We start from the raw sequence: 16632 nt of genomic DNA, 5'->3' as shown, positions 1-16632 counted from the left end.
GACCCTGTCTCTAAATAAAATATAAAATAGGGCTGTGGATGTGGCTAAGTGGTTGAGTTACCCTGAGTTCAATCCCCAGTAACAAAAGAAAAAAAAATTTTTGACATAAGAAAGAATTGCACTTAAAACTCTTTCACTCATAACATTACTTGTTTTGGATATAATAACCTGTTCATCCACTGTACAAGTTGTTCATCTTGCTCTCTTTTAAAAATGTCGTGGCTCTCATGGAGAATGTCCATATTTTCACTATCTGCCATTAACTCACGAATTTTCTTAGCCACCTAGACAACATTATAATGAGAGTATGAATTAAACACTTATCCAAAGAATAAAACAAATAAATATTAAGAAAACAAGAGGAATTGCTTCCCAGAAATATGAGGAAATGCCAATGTTAACATTGTGATTTTCTACTTAATAAGTAAAATCAATATTATTACATCAAGTCTAAACTACTAAATACCATCTAGGCAGTAAAATTACATATTTAAGTTTACTAAAAGTAACTTTTAACTAAAATTCACAGTTCATTTACTCATATTCACCTTTTCTTTATGGTATTTCTTGTCAAGAGAAATTTTTTTTTGTGTGTATTTTCACACTACAGCTAAATTTTTTAAAAAAATGTTTTGCATTACAAAAGTGATTCCAAAATAATGTGCAATACCTCATCAAGAAATAAACGAGGCAATGGTGTTCTTTTGTCCAGGGCCACAGCAACACGGGAGGCCATACAGTACCTTCGGAACCAAGCCCATTTGTGTGTCTCAGCACAGCAAGGGAGAGTATCTAGTTCCAGGTCACAAGCAAGAGCTACCAGGACCTAGAGCCACCAAAAATTAGACAAAAACAAAAAACACAAGGATGCTTAAAAATATGGCTAGCATTCTAGTTTACTAACACAATGTACCAGTAAGAAGATTGTCATCAGCCACCTCCCAAGGTTTCTGAAGACTTTTGAGGAGCTCCTTATTAATTCAACAGTGATATAATTATTCCTAATGTTCTTGGAAAAACACTTTATACACAGGGACCTCAGATCCAACAACTGCTTCAATATCCCTGGTACATTAACAAGAGAACCCATGTATCTCAAAGCATGATATATTTAGACAACGGGTTAAGGTATAAAGGCTTAGAACACATAATTATTTCTTGAAATTTTTTTCATATTCAACTTCAGCCCTCAAAGAGGCCTGTAACACAGAGCACTGTATTCTACCATCACTGTAGAAATAAATTAACTATCACCTTAAAGAATGGGCTGTGAAGCAGCTGTTTTCCACCTCTCACAATAGGATCTTCATATTCAAACTGCCTTTGTAAAGCTTCTGGAAGGCCTTTCACCAAAGCAGCAAGAGCACTGCCTGTAAAACTCTTAAAAATAATAAAGTGAGATTCTATTGCAGGAATCCAAAACACAGGAGAGAGATCAGTTTGTTTTCTTCATGTCAAAGGTTTCATTTATTGGTGCTATTCCTCCATTAAAAAATGCTTATTTGGCCGGGTACAGTGGTGCACACCTGTAATACCAGCAGCTGGGAGACTGAGGCGGGAGGATAATGAGTTCAAAGTCAGCTTCAGCAACTTAGCAAGGCCCTAAGCAACTCGGCAAGATACTATCTCGAAATAAAATATACAAAAAAGGATGGGTATGTGGCTCAGTGGTTTAGCACCCCTGGTACTTCAAAAAAAAAAAAAAAAAAAAAAAAAAAAAAGCTTTTTGCACAAGGCCCTGAGCACCACACACACACACACACACACAAATTTAAAACCATAAATGCTGAAGTAAGAAAAGAAGCTTAAAAGCTAAAAGTATATGAGCACTACAATAAAAAAGGGGAATGTGAACATTCATCTCAGAATGTTTGGCCCCAGTTTCAAAACAGCCACTCCTGGGGAACCATCCTTTTCTGGCATGGAGAATGTGCCTGTGCTCTTGCATGATTAGGATCAACAGGGAATCTCCCACACAGCACAGTAAAGAGCAAGTTGCCAATCAGACTCACTTGTAAAGTCCAAACACAGTCCTGATATACACAACTGCTAACACATTGATTTTTTTTTTTTTTAACAAATCAAAGTCCAACAATATAAGGGAAAATCTGGATATGGTGAAGGCCTCCTCATGCTCAGATGAAATTTCCCAACTCATTTCAACAATTTAAATGATTTAAGCAATATTTTATTCCCAAAGGATCACATGTCTAGATACCATATTACAAAGCTCCATACCAAAGCTCTGGTTTCCCCATCATTTTCTCCAAGTAGCCTGTTTATGTTAATTGACTGCCCAAATTCTGTTGTAAGCAGCTTCCTTAATCTTTGAAGGGCCCACATTCTGTGGCTGGCAGCTGAAATGAGTAAATAGGAAATATAAGGAACTTGACCATTTTCTTCCAAACAGTAAGACAGACATGACTATGAAGGCTCATTTACCTAAGGCACTCAACTGTGCACATGCTGCCAGTGAGGCTGCAAGGCGAGGAACAATGCTTCTGTTGGAGGCAAGATTAAGTCGGAAATCCAGGAGACAGGTCACCAAGTCCATGGATGGACAGGAGAGGACACAGCGATCAGAAAGAAGGTCCTTGGGGCCTGTGAAGGAGCACTGTAAATGACCCCATGTGTGATAAAGCAGGAGACACCGACAACTCTGACTAACAGGGTGGGATATTCCACTTGGAACACAGCAGTGAAAGATGTACCTGCAACACCACTGTCTAGGTCACATGAACTATGCCCTTTACATGTTAATTGGAAATCAATAGCTTTAAGAAATGTAACCAGAAGCACTACTTTCCACATGGTGTAAAAATGTAGTGCTAGTACCATGACAATGGAATAGCTAATATGGCTCTCTGTGGGATGATCCTTGCCTCAGTGGGACTTTTGGCAGCACCTGCTCACAACACAGTGGGAGAAGGCAGACCCTAAATTACTAAATGAAAGATATATGTTGTTCCACATTACCTGGATAACAGTCATATCTGGTCACCAAATACTGACAGCCATAGCAGCTCCCTTACCTGCAGCTGGCATGATGGGATAGACTGTGAAGCGCCAGCCCCATCCATTCACAGACCCGTCACTGATAAACTTCCACTTCAGTTCATCCCCTGGTATGCGCAGCTCACTGGACCAGTCAGACCACTCTCGGCCTGGTGGAAAAAAAGCACACCCTGGGATTAGGTTCACTCCATCATCCAATCAACACAAACTCCTTAGATAAAAAGAAAAATCCTTCACATCAGGTCAGAAGACCAACAGGATCCTCCAAGATATGCTTTTTCAAGTTTAAGTTCATAAATAACACCACTCTTGGCAAATAGCTTTTAAATTCATCTGCCCTTCCACAGGATCTTATTCAGCCCCTGAACGAAGTACTGGAGAGACTCAGGACAGGCAGACACTATTCTGACAGAAGTTACCAGTCAAAGGGAAAATGATCACACACATATTACTAGGGTAGCATGTGAGAGGCCTGCAGGGCCAGCCAGCATGTGCCCAAGTCAGGACACAGGCACATTTCTGAGGAAGGTCAAATAGGATGGCAGGTAGCCAAACAACATGAGAAAGAAACTATCTTCCCACCAAAGGTCCATATGTACAGTTCAGGAAGGCCAAGAAAAGGTCAATCACAAGGAAGAAGCAGAGCAGCCTGGCCACAGCCAAGGGCCTAGGATGTTACCAATGAGAGCATGTGTGGGGGCATCTCAGAAAAGCCAGGGAGACCCAGGCACCTTTGTGATGTAGGACCATCTGGCAGCAGCATGGAAATAGCCTGCCACGCTATCTAACAACATTACCAAAAACTGTGCTGAAAGACATTCATCAGAAAAACTCATGGTCATCATGACTATACACTTCATCCAAGGCTTTTCACCAGAGATTTAAGTAACATTACATGAGTAAAGTTTTACTGGGACACAGCCCACCTACTCACCAACATACAGTGTGCAAGTACATGACAGACCACAAAGCCTCAAATGCTTACCACTTGGTCTTTTACAGAGAAAATTTGCAACCTCTTATTCAAGATGAAGGATGAAGAGGTCTGAAAAGACAGACAGTCAGACAGACAGACAGACAGACAGACACACACACACACACACACACACACACACACACACATCCCATACCGACAATTTAAAAATGAGGGATCAGTATCTCCCACTCAAGCGCATAGAGCACACCAGCAGAAAAGAGAAGGACAGCACATGATGCCATCTCTCTACCAGCACTCAGCACTCCACAAACTAAACCAGATTCCTTTAAAAGTTCTGTAGAATGGCAACCTATATTGACACAGGCCCAGCCCTGACACTCTCAGACAACTATGGCTCCTTCTCCAACTGTCTGGATGAGGTTTGGGTGTGACCCAACAAGGGCCAGTTCTCATGCTGGTCACTCAGTAATCCTCTACCCATCAGTGGTGAGAAGCATATAACACATGGATAATTGTCTTACTTAAAGTACTAGGAAGAAAAAAATAAAACCTACTATATTTCACAGCTAAACAATTTATTGTGCCTTCCTCAAAGCTCCCACCAAATGAAACAGCATTTTGACCTACAAAGGTTAATCGTTCCACTTACAGAGGCATAGTCTGCTTGCTCAATCAACCTTCCTTCCTCACCTGACCGCACGGAAACAATCCTGTTAACACCATCCATGACTGTGAGAGGGTCATGGCGCCTTTCTGTGGAGCACTGCCGGTCAAACTCCACCCTGAGTCCTTCTGCACCTGGAGGACAAGTGAACAGAAAACAGTGACCATTCCCAGGCAGTAAACAAAATGACAGTGCACTGAGCAGAAAGAGTGAAACTAAAGTATATTTAAGGGTTAATAAAGAACTGGTCTCTAAATCAAGGACTTGACCACACTCATGCCTGTGGACTAAAAGACCTGAAAACGCTTCCACTTGTCCAATTTTTTTGTGTGTCCTCATTTCAGGGCAAACTTTTAAAATGCAACCCCAACAGCTAGAACAAGTTTTATAGCAAATTATGAAACATGGGGAGGGTTGCAATAGTCTGGATCTCAAATGTCCCATAAAAGCCCACATTAAAGGTTTGGTGTCCCCCAGGGTGGTGCTATCAGAAGGAGGTATAATCTTTGGGAGGGGAAGCCTTATGGGAAGTACTTAAGATCACTGGGGGTGTGCCCCTAAAAGGAATTTGGGGACTCCTGCCTTCCCCTGTCTCTTTTTGCTTCCAGGTCATGAGGTTAAAAGTTAGGCTCCACCAGGTGCATCTGCCAGGATATGCTGCTTTGCCACAGACCCAAAGCAAAGGACCAAGTAATTATGAACTACAACCTTCAAGACTGTGATCCAAAATAAATCTCTCTCTCTACAAATTGATTAATTCAGGTATTTTGTTTTAGGGATGAAAATCTCACTTTCATAAGTGGGTTTGGTGTCTGAAGAAGGAGCTGTTTGTGAGACTTAGCCATTAACCTTTGGCTGCTCTGGATAGTATTAAAATTAAATTGAATTGTAAGACATCCCAGCAGGTGCCCACAGAGAAATAGACAATTGTTTGGTGTGAAAGCCTATGTATTTGGTGTTAAAAGGAATAAGAGTTTTCCTTTGGGCTGAAATGTTCTTATGGACTAGCAGAGGACAGGTAAGTAAGGCCTGAAAAGGCCTGAGAGGAAACGAAGCAGACAGGAAAGAGTGACCTTGTGCAGGGCTTCCATCTCATTTTAGGTTATAAGGATGTACTGGTGGGCTTTACACAGAAGGATAAGCTCTGATTGGTTTTAAAATAAAGTTGAATTGGGGGCACACAGGAGGTGGGGAGTAGAAGCAAAACCTCAATTGGTCCTTAAGTTAAAAAAAAATGATTTGAATTTGAAAAAAATTTCTGAATGCCACCTAATTCTAAATGTTGAAGAAAATAAATTAGACATAAAACAAGGAAGACAAAGGTATTAAAGCTAGCCAGGCATAGTAGCACATGCCTATAATTCCAACAACTTAGCAGGCTGAGGCAGAGGATCCCATGTTCAAAGTCAGCCTTGGCAAGTTAGTAATACCCTGTCTCAAATAAAAAATAAAAAGAGCTGGGGATGTAGCTCAGTGGCAAAGTACCCCAGGTTCAATCCCCAGTACCAAAAAAAAAAAAAAAAAAAAAAGCATTAAAGCCAAACCAATACAAAGTTATTGTTAGAAAAAAAATACTAACAACCAGAGTAACATTCCTACAAACAACAAAAGCAGGCCAAAAAGGTGTGCCACACAAAATCCACCAAAACTGCCATCTATCATCTCAAAACAAGTAGAAAAATGATACAAGATAGGAAAAGAACATCATAAGTAAGAATCAAAAAAAAAAAAAACCAAAAAATTAAATGACAACTCAGAAGAATTACAACTCAAAATATTTTCCAATATATAGACTAAACTAAAAAGGGCCTAAGATCTTATAAGAATAATAGAAAATGCCTTGAGATAAAAGGAGGGAAAGAAGACAAAATTTTAAAGAAAGAGGTGAAAAATATTTCAGAGAGGAAGCAACCAATCTGCAAGGCATCGAATACATGGATAACTGCTAAGTTTCCTGAAAAAGGAACTAAGCAAGAATACAAAACTCTATAAAATATACTCCTAGAAAATGAAACTGAAAAAGACATGGAACTTCATAATAAAAGAACACACTCCTTACCTGAGAATATCACCTAGAATGATCTATGCAAACATATATTCTAATAAAATTACTGGGTGGAAAAATCACATGATCTTATAAGGTAAAATATTAATTATCCATTTCATACTTTCACAGAGGAAGAGTATATGATCCTAGGATTTAATATGCAGGAAAGCTACCTTACAAGTAAGACAGGCAAACTCTCATAGACAAGTCTGACCTTAGGAACTACAGGGAATTTACTAGAGAGTTCAGACATTTCACAGTATCTAAAGAGACAAAGGATGAGGAGAGAGCATTAAACAGAGTAAAACTAAGAATATCTGAAGAATATGAGAAAGAAAATATAGTAGGAGCTTTTATGCTCTGGTAGAATAATTATGTTCATAAATTTAGAAGAATGAAGACAGTATATGACAAAAAATTTAATGTTTTCAGTTAGAATACTGATGCTGGCAGTTCTGACTCAGAATTGTATTGAGTCAGTTAAGTAAGTCATGAGAGATGAAGCAAATGAAAGATTATTTATGAGATAGGTATTCTATCATCCTATTTTGGAACCAGGATTACGTATGCAAAAAGAAAGAGAGAGAGAGAGAGAGAGAGAGAGACAGACAGACACACAAATGTGACAAAACAGATTAAGTAGAAGCCTTGTCCTTTTGAACTGGAATTGAAAGTATCAGTGTGAACTCAAAAGAAAGTTGATTTGTCCACTTACCCAGGTATTCAACCTACCTCTGCCCACTGAAAAGGTCTAGAAATAATGATAACACAGTAGCAATGAGTCTCCCAGCACCAGGTTGTGATTTTTTATTTTTTGTAGTACTGAAGATTAAACTCAGGGGCACTCTATCATGGAGCTATGTCCGAAGCCAACCCACCCTGCCTTTTTCTTTTTTTTTTTTTTTTTTTGAGACAGGGTCTTCCTAACTTGATGAGAATGACCTCAACCTTGTAATCCTCTTGCCTCCCACATCACTGGGATTAAGGTGTGCACGCCATGCCTGGCCAGATGGTGATCTTGAAAACACCATCAAGTACTCCAGGTGGAATGCAGAACCTATGAGACAAGCCTAGAACCCCTTGTCATACCAGACTGAAGAGAAGCTAGCAAAAGTCCACCAGAATCATTTCAGAAGTGAAACTGAAAAGGTTTTCACTGTCTAAAGACAGGATATTTTGAGTTTCAATAAGAAAAATAATCACATAATTATAATGGATTAAAATCATGTTTCAGTACATGGGATTGGAAAGGGAAGGTGAAAAGAAGAGTCACCTTGGAAGAGTGACAGGGAACTGGTCCATACTCCAGAAAACTGGTAAATAGAAAAAAGAATCAAACTTGTATCCTGCCTTTCTCATGCAGACAGTATCCCTGGGAAGTCAACTAAAGGATGAGGAGAAACATCTCTTTATAAAGTACTGCAGCTAATAAATGAGAAAGAAATGATCCAATTAAAATAACATTGTTTGCAATGCCATTAGATCAGTTATTTCCCATGCTGAGCAACAGTTGCTGTTGACATCACAAAGAGAGAGTGCACCTCAGGTGCTTTCTGAGGATGTGTCACAACCAGCAAAAGGCTCTTGCCAAAGGGCTGAACTAATAGGGCTTCTGGACCAGGGACCAAGTTGAAGAAAGGTAGGATGGCAGAACATGTTGAACTGCAGCAGGAGTGTGCCAGCACCAGATCCAGGTCAAGGGGAAGCCCAGTGGGTCAAAGGCCCAAGTGCCTCAACAGGTGAACTGTAAAAAATGAAGACAAAGGAAAAAAAAGGGGGTGCGGGGGAAAAAGGAAAGGAATAAAGATATACACTTGGGTGACAGAAACTGTCCAGAAGTGCAAGTATGATGGCTCAACATCAGAATGGCATCAATTCAGGAAAATACAGACTTTACTCTATATATCTTAATCACAAAGGTATCCCAACCATCATAAAGCTAAACATTTACTTTGCATGGCTTTCTACACCATGTTTTGCTTGACAAAAGGAGGTATTTTTGTGGGTTTGGTTTGTTTTTTTGTTTAAAAGAGGAGGGGAGTACAAAGCAATTCTATTACTTCTTTCCTAAGAAACAGAGAAGATTATTTCGACCTAAGTGACTGAAGAATGAAGCCATTCTAAAGGCAGTGAGCCCAGCAACCCTTCCCCCAGAACTGGCCCCAAATACCTGGTATCTTCACTGTGCCACTGGTGGAAGTGTCGTCAGTATAGGGATGGCTGCTTTCCACCACTACTGGCTGTGAAGAGAGCCGGCCACTCTGAGAGTCTGTGGCTACATCCTCCAATTCAGTGACACAGAGCTCCAACAACATATCTGCTACCTAGGAAGAGAGCAGGAAATGATGAGGCTGACTGGCTTTAGTCCTGGGTCAACTGGATGCTAACCCTTCTCATCTTGCTCTGAATAATTCCATAGAGACAGGATGGCAGAGGACTTGCACTCTGAGAAATTAAATTCAAAGTTTGGTTTACTTATAAAATCAAGACAGCAAAAAACTTGCAAAGTGCTATTTGACTTTCAGAGACAATCTATACAGAAATAGCTGGAAGGCACCTCAAGTACAACACTCAGGATAAGGTGCACTTTATCACATGTCAACTGATAAAAACACCTGTGATGAAAGTATCAAGGGAAGGAAGAAAATGTTGATGAAAATGACCAATATCCTAGAAAGCACTGTAAGTCAAGGGGCTAGGCAGGAATCAAGAACAATTGAGCTACCCAGGTCTAGACATGGCAGACAGAATACCTCAAACAAGGAGGACTATGTGAACAAGATTAAGGAATTTCTCTTGACCAAGGATAGTAAATGTTGAGCTCACCACCATGCTGTCTCTATAATTCATATTGTCTTTTATTTTTTATTTTTATTTTTTATTTTTTTTTTAATATACTAAAAAAGAGTTCAATTTTTTATTTATACATAACAGCGGAATGCATTACAACTCTTATTACACATATAGAGCTCAATTTTTCACATCTCTGGTTGTATACATAGTACACTCACCAATTCGTGTCCTCATACATGTACTTTGGATAATAATGATTGTCACATTCCACCATCATTAATTATCCCATGCCCCCTCCCTTCCCCTCCCACCCCTCTGCCCTATCTAGAGTTCATCTGTTCCTCCCATACTCACTGTCCTTATCCCACTATGAATCAGCTTCCTTATATCAAAGAAAACAGTCAGCATTTGGTTTTTTGAGATTGGCTGACTTCACTTAGCATTATCTTCTCTAATTCTATCCATTTACCTGCAAATGCATTTGCAGGTCTTTTATTTTTTAAATTTAGTGCCAATTCACACCATTTAAGTGGTTAATACCAGTGATTACGATCTCCTGAACTGTCATTTTTAAAAACAAATTAGAATGTGTTATGATAAGCAAAATTTTCAACTCAAAAAATATAATTCTTCTTTATACACTGTCCATTTTGTACTTTTCAGGAATAGGATTATTCTTTTTTCCTCATAATTAGAGAACAGCTAGGCTTACTAAACAGTTATATTAGTAACAAACTAATATTATTGTCATATAGGCATGCTATTTTAAATTCAAATGTCTTTTTTTTTTTTTGAGTCCTACATATTAGGTCAGGGCATAACACAGAAGTAGCCATCTTGCCATTATAATGACAGTTTGAAAATACACGTATTCTTATGAAATCTGAATGAGTTACTTGAACAGATGTTGGCATCAAATGTCTATGTATATGCAAAATACATGAGGGAACTGAATTTTAGAATCTTCCTCTGCAAAGCCCATCAGAACCTACCAAAGAGAGGCCACTAAGTTTATCAGGAGGGGGTAACACACATGGTAGAAACGGCTCTGGTGTCAGGGACCTCAGAGTTCCAATCTCATCTCTCCTAAAATACAGTTAGTATCCTCAAACCAGTAACAACCTCTTGGAGCCTCAGTTTTCTCATCTATATGTAAACATAACACCTACTCTCTGTACTGACAGATTGCACCAAAATCACACATGGTAGAGATCTGTATGGCAAATGCTGGGTATTATTTTAAACCAAAGTTCTCATGCACATTCTTTCCTCTCATAAAAGCAATAAACTTGTGGAGGGAAAAATCAAACTCTGCTTATGGCAATTTACCTTGATTTAATCTTTTAGAATTATGCCACGTAATCTGTCTTTAAAAACTAAGAAATAACAAGTACCTAAAATATCTACCACATCATCTACTTAACTGTACTTAAGTACTTTATTATTTTGGTGGTAGTGAGATGGGGTCCAGAAAAAAAACAGAATTTTCTGCAATAGGAACACTGTACCAGGTCCCCTGGCAAGCCAGTTCTGAAAAGACCAAGCAAGGACGTTGACAAATGAGAGTCCTCAAGAGAGCTCTAGGACTTCAGGACTCATCAATCCTATTTCTAAACATGTGGGTATGATATTGACTTTAAATTCATCTAGACCAATTGAGTAGCCACAGGAGCCTATTCAAATTTAAAATTAAGCTTAAGTAAAATTAAAACTTTATTTCTTCAGGTATACTAGCCATATTGCAAGTGTTCAATAGCCACATGTGTCTGGTGGCCACAATCCTGCATAGCTCAGATATAGAACATTTCCACAATGATAGAAAACACAGTCTTACTGGACCCAGTGTTACTGAATATGTAGAACTATTGTGATATTAGAACACAAAGAGTTAGTTCAAAGAAACAAAAATAGAAAAATAAAACCATCTGTAAATAGACCCAAACATATCCAGTAAATACTCTAAAAGAGTGTGATAAAAGTAGTTTTCAAATCACTGGGAAAAAGGTAGATTATTCAATAAATAATGTTTGGGCAACTAGTTTGCCATTTAGGAAAAAATAAAAGCGGAATCATTACTTTATTTCTTACATCAAGATCAATCCCAGGTAACTGTAAACATAATTAATGAAACCATAAAAATAATTAGAAGAAAATGTAACAGTTTCTTTAAAACAATGTCATGTAAGTTTTTTTTTCCCCAGCTTAATACAAAAAAATGGGGGTGAAGTGTGAAAAGCCTGGCAGATTTGACTCCTTAAAAATTAGGAAAAAAAAAAAGGAAAACTGCAAAAACTTATTTAAGGCACTTAATAAATTCTAAAAATCATTAAAAACAAGACACACAATCCATTTCTGAAACAGGTAAAAGATAGCACTGGGGAAATGATGGGATCTTGTATTTTAAAGAAGTACTTCTAAACTGACATCTACTAGGATGAATCTAGCACAAAAGCATGCATGAAAAACAGCTGTGTGTCCCCTGCAGAGGAGGCTGGCCTGAATGGAGAAAGGAGATGGAGCAGGCAGCCCCCAGTATTCCTCATCACTCACCTGTGGGTAGGCAGTGCCCATGCCAGACAGCACAGCTGAAAGGACATCCCGGCCCCTGTCCCCTGCTCGGCTGCACACTGACAGCTTGAGCAGGTCCACCACCACCCGGGTGTCATCTGCGATCAGAAGACTGGTGAACTCATCCAAGGACTGAGGCTCTGGGCCTGATGTTTTATTTTGGCTTTCAACATCCTAAATTAAATGACATCCAACAATTAAAATGAGAAATAATATTCAGTAGATTCACCTGTTTACCCATGAACTGAAAGGACATGTGACACCAGTAAGGTAGAGGCATAAAAAAACAAATTAAGAAATGGCAGGTCCTTAATACATTCCATGTACTAGGTTTTCAAGACTAAATTAACTGTTTTACAATATCACCAATCTCTCAAAGAGAAATACCTTAAACTATAAAGAAACGGCAGCTTATACTACTGTGTCATTGATAGACATTATACGAGAAGACCAGGAATGAAGTTGCACCAATTGAAACCTATTCCTTACCCATCAGATATGCTTGGTGATCTTCTATCAACTAAATTTTACACTATAACTTTACATATCTTTGTCTTGAATCTCTCCATAATGCTTTCCAGACTCTTCTCCACGTAACACATTATCTATAATCTTCTGCTCCTTGGATTCTTTGGAAAAGATAATATGTAAAAGTCTTCTCTTTTTTACTATTTCTCTTTTACTTGCCTCTCCTACTACCAGCTTAAACACATTGCAGCTGTGATAATTCACCTTTTCTCCTTTTTAGCAGAGTAAAGGAACACACTTGTTTGCTGTGAGCTATTTCCCCAGCATCAGTGTCCTATCCCAAGTCCCCACCATGTGAGGCGCCTCACCCAGGTCAGCTGCCCCACCTGCCTTGTCCAGTGTACAAGAGCCTCCTGGAGGTAAGTCTAGGGCTAGACTCATGGAAAGGGGCAAGTCAAGTCATCAAAGCTGGGGCATCCACAGCTTCTGGCCCTGGAGTAGGAAACACTATGACCCTGTGTAGAACAGAGGTAGAAACTAACCCTTCATGCTCCCGAGGTAGAGTCACGCTCACCTAGAAAGAGCGAGCCAGAGAAGTGCCTCTTCTCTCCTGCTTCCTGAACCTCAGGAAATATAGCACAATTCTTTTCAGAAACAGAAATGAGCCAGAGAAACACAGCCCTACACGAAGAACCCTAAGGGGAATATGATGTGCCCTGGACACTATGGGCTGGGACAAGATTCTTCCTTTAGAGAGCAGACCTTTGCATGGAGATCCAGGAAGTAAGCAAGTGAAATTCATTAGAAATGATGAAATTCCAGAATATGACTCACTGAAGCACAGCAAAAGCATCCAGGGGAATATATTAATTATATATAATATCTTCAGTCTTGAAATTGAAATGTACCTTTTTTCTCCTTGGTGGGGATGTTTAAAAAAATAGAAAATATGCCTAGAGGAACTGATAAAAAGGCAAAGTACTAGCAGCATATCCTTAAACATGAATCACAGCCCAATACTAAAATGAAAATTACTTCACCATAATTTATGAGACACATCAAAATGAAAACAAAAGGAATTTAGTGGTATAACCTGGACAACACCTGTGTTTCATAAATAAATTTGCAGGGAAAAAAAGTATTATCCTTCCGCCTAAAGCAAAAATTGTGCCTTCTTTAAAATAATTTCTGTGTTAAACCCTCAATTCCAGGAGACTTTCAGAAATCAGAAGTTGATTCCAGAGATTATTACCGCAGATGGTTCTGAATACTTTCCATAAAACTTATTTTCTTCCATAAAGGGTTCCAAATGTAATTGAAAATAATGCTTGTTTTTCTCCAAGGTTGGCGGGCAAGAGAGAGTGTGCAAGCATGGTAGGGCAGCCTGGTGTGGGGCTGGGCAGGGTATCCACAGATATGGTACCTGGTGTGGCAGAGTCAAGTGAGGAAGGTACCATAGTTTAGACAAGCCAGCATAGAGGTAGGGTGAGGACCACAGGTCAAGTAGCATGAAGAGGTGGTCCCCAGGAAGGACAGATTGGTTTTGAGCACAAGAGGCTATTCAGAGGAAGAAAGGTACCCAAAAGGGGGTGGGTGGCAGTCAAAATGGGAGACTGGTTATCTAAGGAGACCAAACCACAAGTAAATAGCTTGTAAATGACAAGAGCCTGGTTCCTTACTTTCAGAGATAAGAGTCATAAATACAAAAAAGAGTGAAAACTAAAATAAATCCTAGTTAGATTCAAATCAATTGTAGTGGTATGAACCAGTATCACACACACGCACGTGCACGTGCACACACACACACACACACACATTTATTCCCTAACTATCATCCCAATAGCAATGAGCTCATGAAGAGCCCAACTCTTGGCTTCTAAATAACATTCTCTAAATAGTAAAAAGCAAGGACTTCCTTGGAAGATAGGTGATTCCTAAACTAAAGAATAAAACATCTTATTAAACCTGGAAATTTTTGCTGTGTCAGGAACCAAGGAAATGCTAAAAGAAGGATGGGAACATATCAGCAAAAGACAAAAATTCCACCAAGAATTAACACCAATTCTTCAAAAACTTTTTATCCAAACCAGCAGAAACCACAAGAAAATTACCAATCAATAGCCCTTATGAATATAGATGCAAAACTCCCCAATAATATGGTAGAACCAAATCCAGTAACATATAAAAGGATTAGACACCAGAGAATATAGAAAGGAGGGTAAGAAACTCTGGTGTTGGACTAGAACTCAAAGCACTGATTTGAATCAGCTTTTGTTACACAGGTAAGATGTAAAAGAAATAAATACTCACACACACATATATTTATCTGCTAAAAGGGCCAAAACAAAAACACTCAGTAACCAATCACCTCAATCTTGATTTCCAAAGCTTGTGTTCCACTAAAAAGAACCAGGGCTCTTTAGAACAATGGCCAATTCCAGGGCAGGGGCAGAGTAGGTGCAAGATGAGTATAGAGCCAGGCGTGGTGGCACATGCCTATAATCCCAGCAGCTTGGGCAGCTGAGGTAGGAGGATCACGAATTCAAAACCAGCTGCAGCAACTTAGCAGGGCCCTAGGTAACTCAGTAAGACCCTGTCTCTAAATAAAATATATTTTAAAAGGGCTGGGGATGTGGCTCAGTGGTTAAGTTCCCCTAGGTTCAATCCCTGTACCTACGCCTTTAAAATATATATATATATGATGAACATGGAACACACTATTGCCAGAAAGTAAGGAAAAGTTCGAAGGATTATAGGGACACCTCAGAATGACAAAGAAACCAGCCCAAAAGATATGGCCAGTCTGGGACAAATGATGATAGCAACAAATGTCAATATTTGAATAAAATAGGAATCCGTGAGTTTATACCAATATAACAGGAAGGTAAGGTGGGTAAGTAGGTAGGTAGGTAGGTGGGTAGATGACAGAAGTTAAACAGACAATGAGAAGGGAAAGCTCTCCCTTACAGAAGAAGAGTAACAATTATATCCTGTAAGAAATGAGAAATTTGAAAAATGATCACAAGACAACCACCATAGTCATTAATAATAAGTTCAGCTAGAATCATTAATACATTCCAAATTACTAGTGAATAAAATATGAGGAGGAACGATATCTACAGAGTCTCAAAGTATATCCTCAGAAGTACTTAATAACACACTAACTTCCACTGGAGAAATGCTTAGCCAAGGGATAATAGTTACATCATCAGAGAAGCAGCAAATTTACGATGCAACTCTGATCATTCCTGTGGTGGTTCTGTCAAAATGAAGTATTTTAGAATTGTCCTGTATTAAAGATTAACAAGATAGTACAAAATTGTAGGCTGGGTGCTAGACCTAGGAAGACACTATCAGGACAATGAACAACAGCTGAATAGGTCTGTGAATTAGAAGAGAACCTGGGTCACTTTTGATGTCCTGATACTCAAGAAATACACTAGGAAATGATAAGCTTTATGTCCTAGCACTTCCATAAATGATTCAAAATAACCAGCAACTTGAGAACCTAGGTGGGTGTCCCATGTTTTATCTCTAAATATTATTTCTGTTACTGTTTTATACATTTAAGATTACTTCAAATTAAGAAGTTAAAGATGACTTCCTGACCTCTTTGGTTTTAGTCATGGTTTCTGCAATGATGCTGGCAGCTCCTGGGTCATCTGTCACTGGGATAAATGGCCTAGAGGAGGCTGAGGGAGCAGATGGGGTCACTGCAGAGGGAGTCACAGCATCCTCAGAGCAAACAATCTAAATGGAGAATACACCAGAAAGAAAGTTTAAGTAGAAAAGCTCAGCAACAGCAGTCTTTTACACAAGCCCAAAGATGCCTTCTCAAAAAGCTCCTGGGGGAGTAGGGGGCTGGGTTTGTGGCTCAATGGTAGAGCGCTTGCCTAGCACATGTGAGGCACTGGGTTCAATCCTCAACACCACATAAAATAAATAAAATAAAGATATTGTGTCCAACTAAAACAACAACAACAACAACAAAAAGCTACCAGGGGCCAGGCTAAGACAGGAGGATCACGAGTTCAAAGCTAGCGTCAGCAAAAGCAAGGTGCTGAGCAACTCAATGAGACCCTGTCTCTAAGTAAAACACAAAATAGGGCTGGGAATGAGGCTCAGTGGTCAAGTGCCCCT

General features: G+C 39.2%; 1 protein-coding gene across 5 annotated transcripts in view; it reads right to left on the bottom strand.

Annotated features, from left to right (window-relative positions):
• Herc2 (HECT and RLD domain containing E3 ubiquitin protein ligase 2) overlaps positions 1-16632 on the bottom strand; it is a 207631-nt gene that overhangs the window by 30562 nt on the left and 160437 nt on the right. For 4 of the 5 annotated variants that reach the window (XM_026400487.2, XM_026400485.2, XM_026400488.1 and 1 more), the window contains 10 exons: positions 16102-16242; positions 12007-12198; positions 8834-8987; positions 4643-4750; positions 3033-3164; positions 2443-2601; positions 2239-2357; positions 1255-1380; positions 671-826; positions 169-284 (listed from right to left, as the gene is read on the bottom strand). In XM_026400487.2, the coding sequence (XP_026256272.1) occupies positions 169-284; positions 671-826; positions 1255-1380; positions 2239-2357; positions 2443-2601; positions 3033-3164; positions 4643-4750; positions 8834-8987; positions 12007-12198; positions 16102-16242 (1403 nt within the window). The remainder of the gene's footprint in view (positions 1-168; positions 285-670; positions 827-1254; positions 1381-2238; positions 2358-2442; positions 2602-3032; positions 3165-4642; positions 4751-8833; positions 8988-12006; positions 12199-16101; positions 16243-16632) is intronic. The other variant, XM_026400490.1, reaches the window with a different exon arrangement.

Source organism: Urocitellus parryii, chromosome 6, assembly GCF_045843805.1.
Source record: "Urocitellus parryii isolate mUroPar1 chromosome 6, mUroPar1.hap1, whole genome shotgun sequence".
NCBI lineage: Eukaryota > Metazoa > Chordata > Mammalia > Rodentia > Sciuridae > Urocitellus > Urocitellus parryii.
The sequence above is the reverse complement of the archived record's forward strand: the minus strand, read 5'-3'. Positions and strand labels throughout refer to the sequence as shown.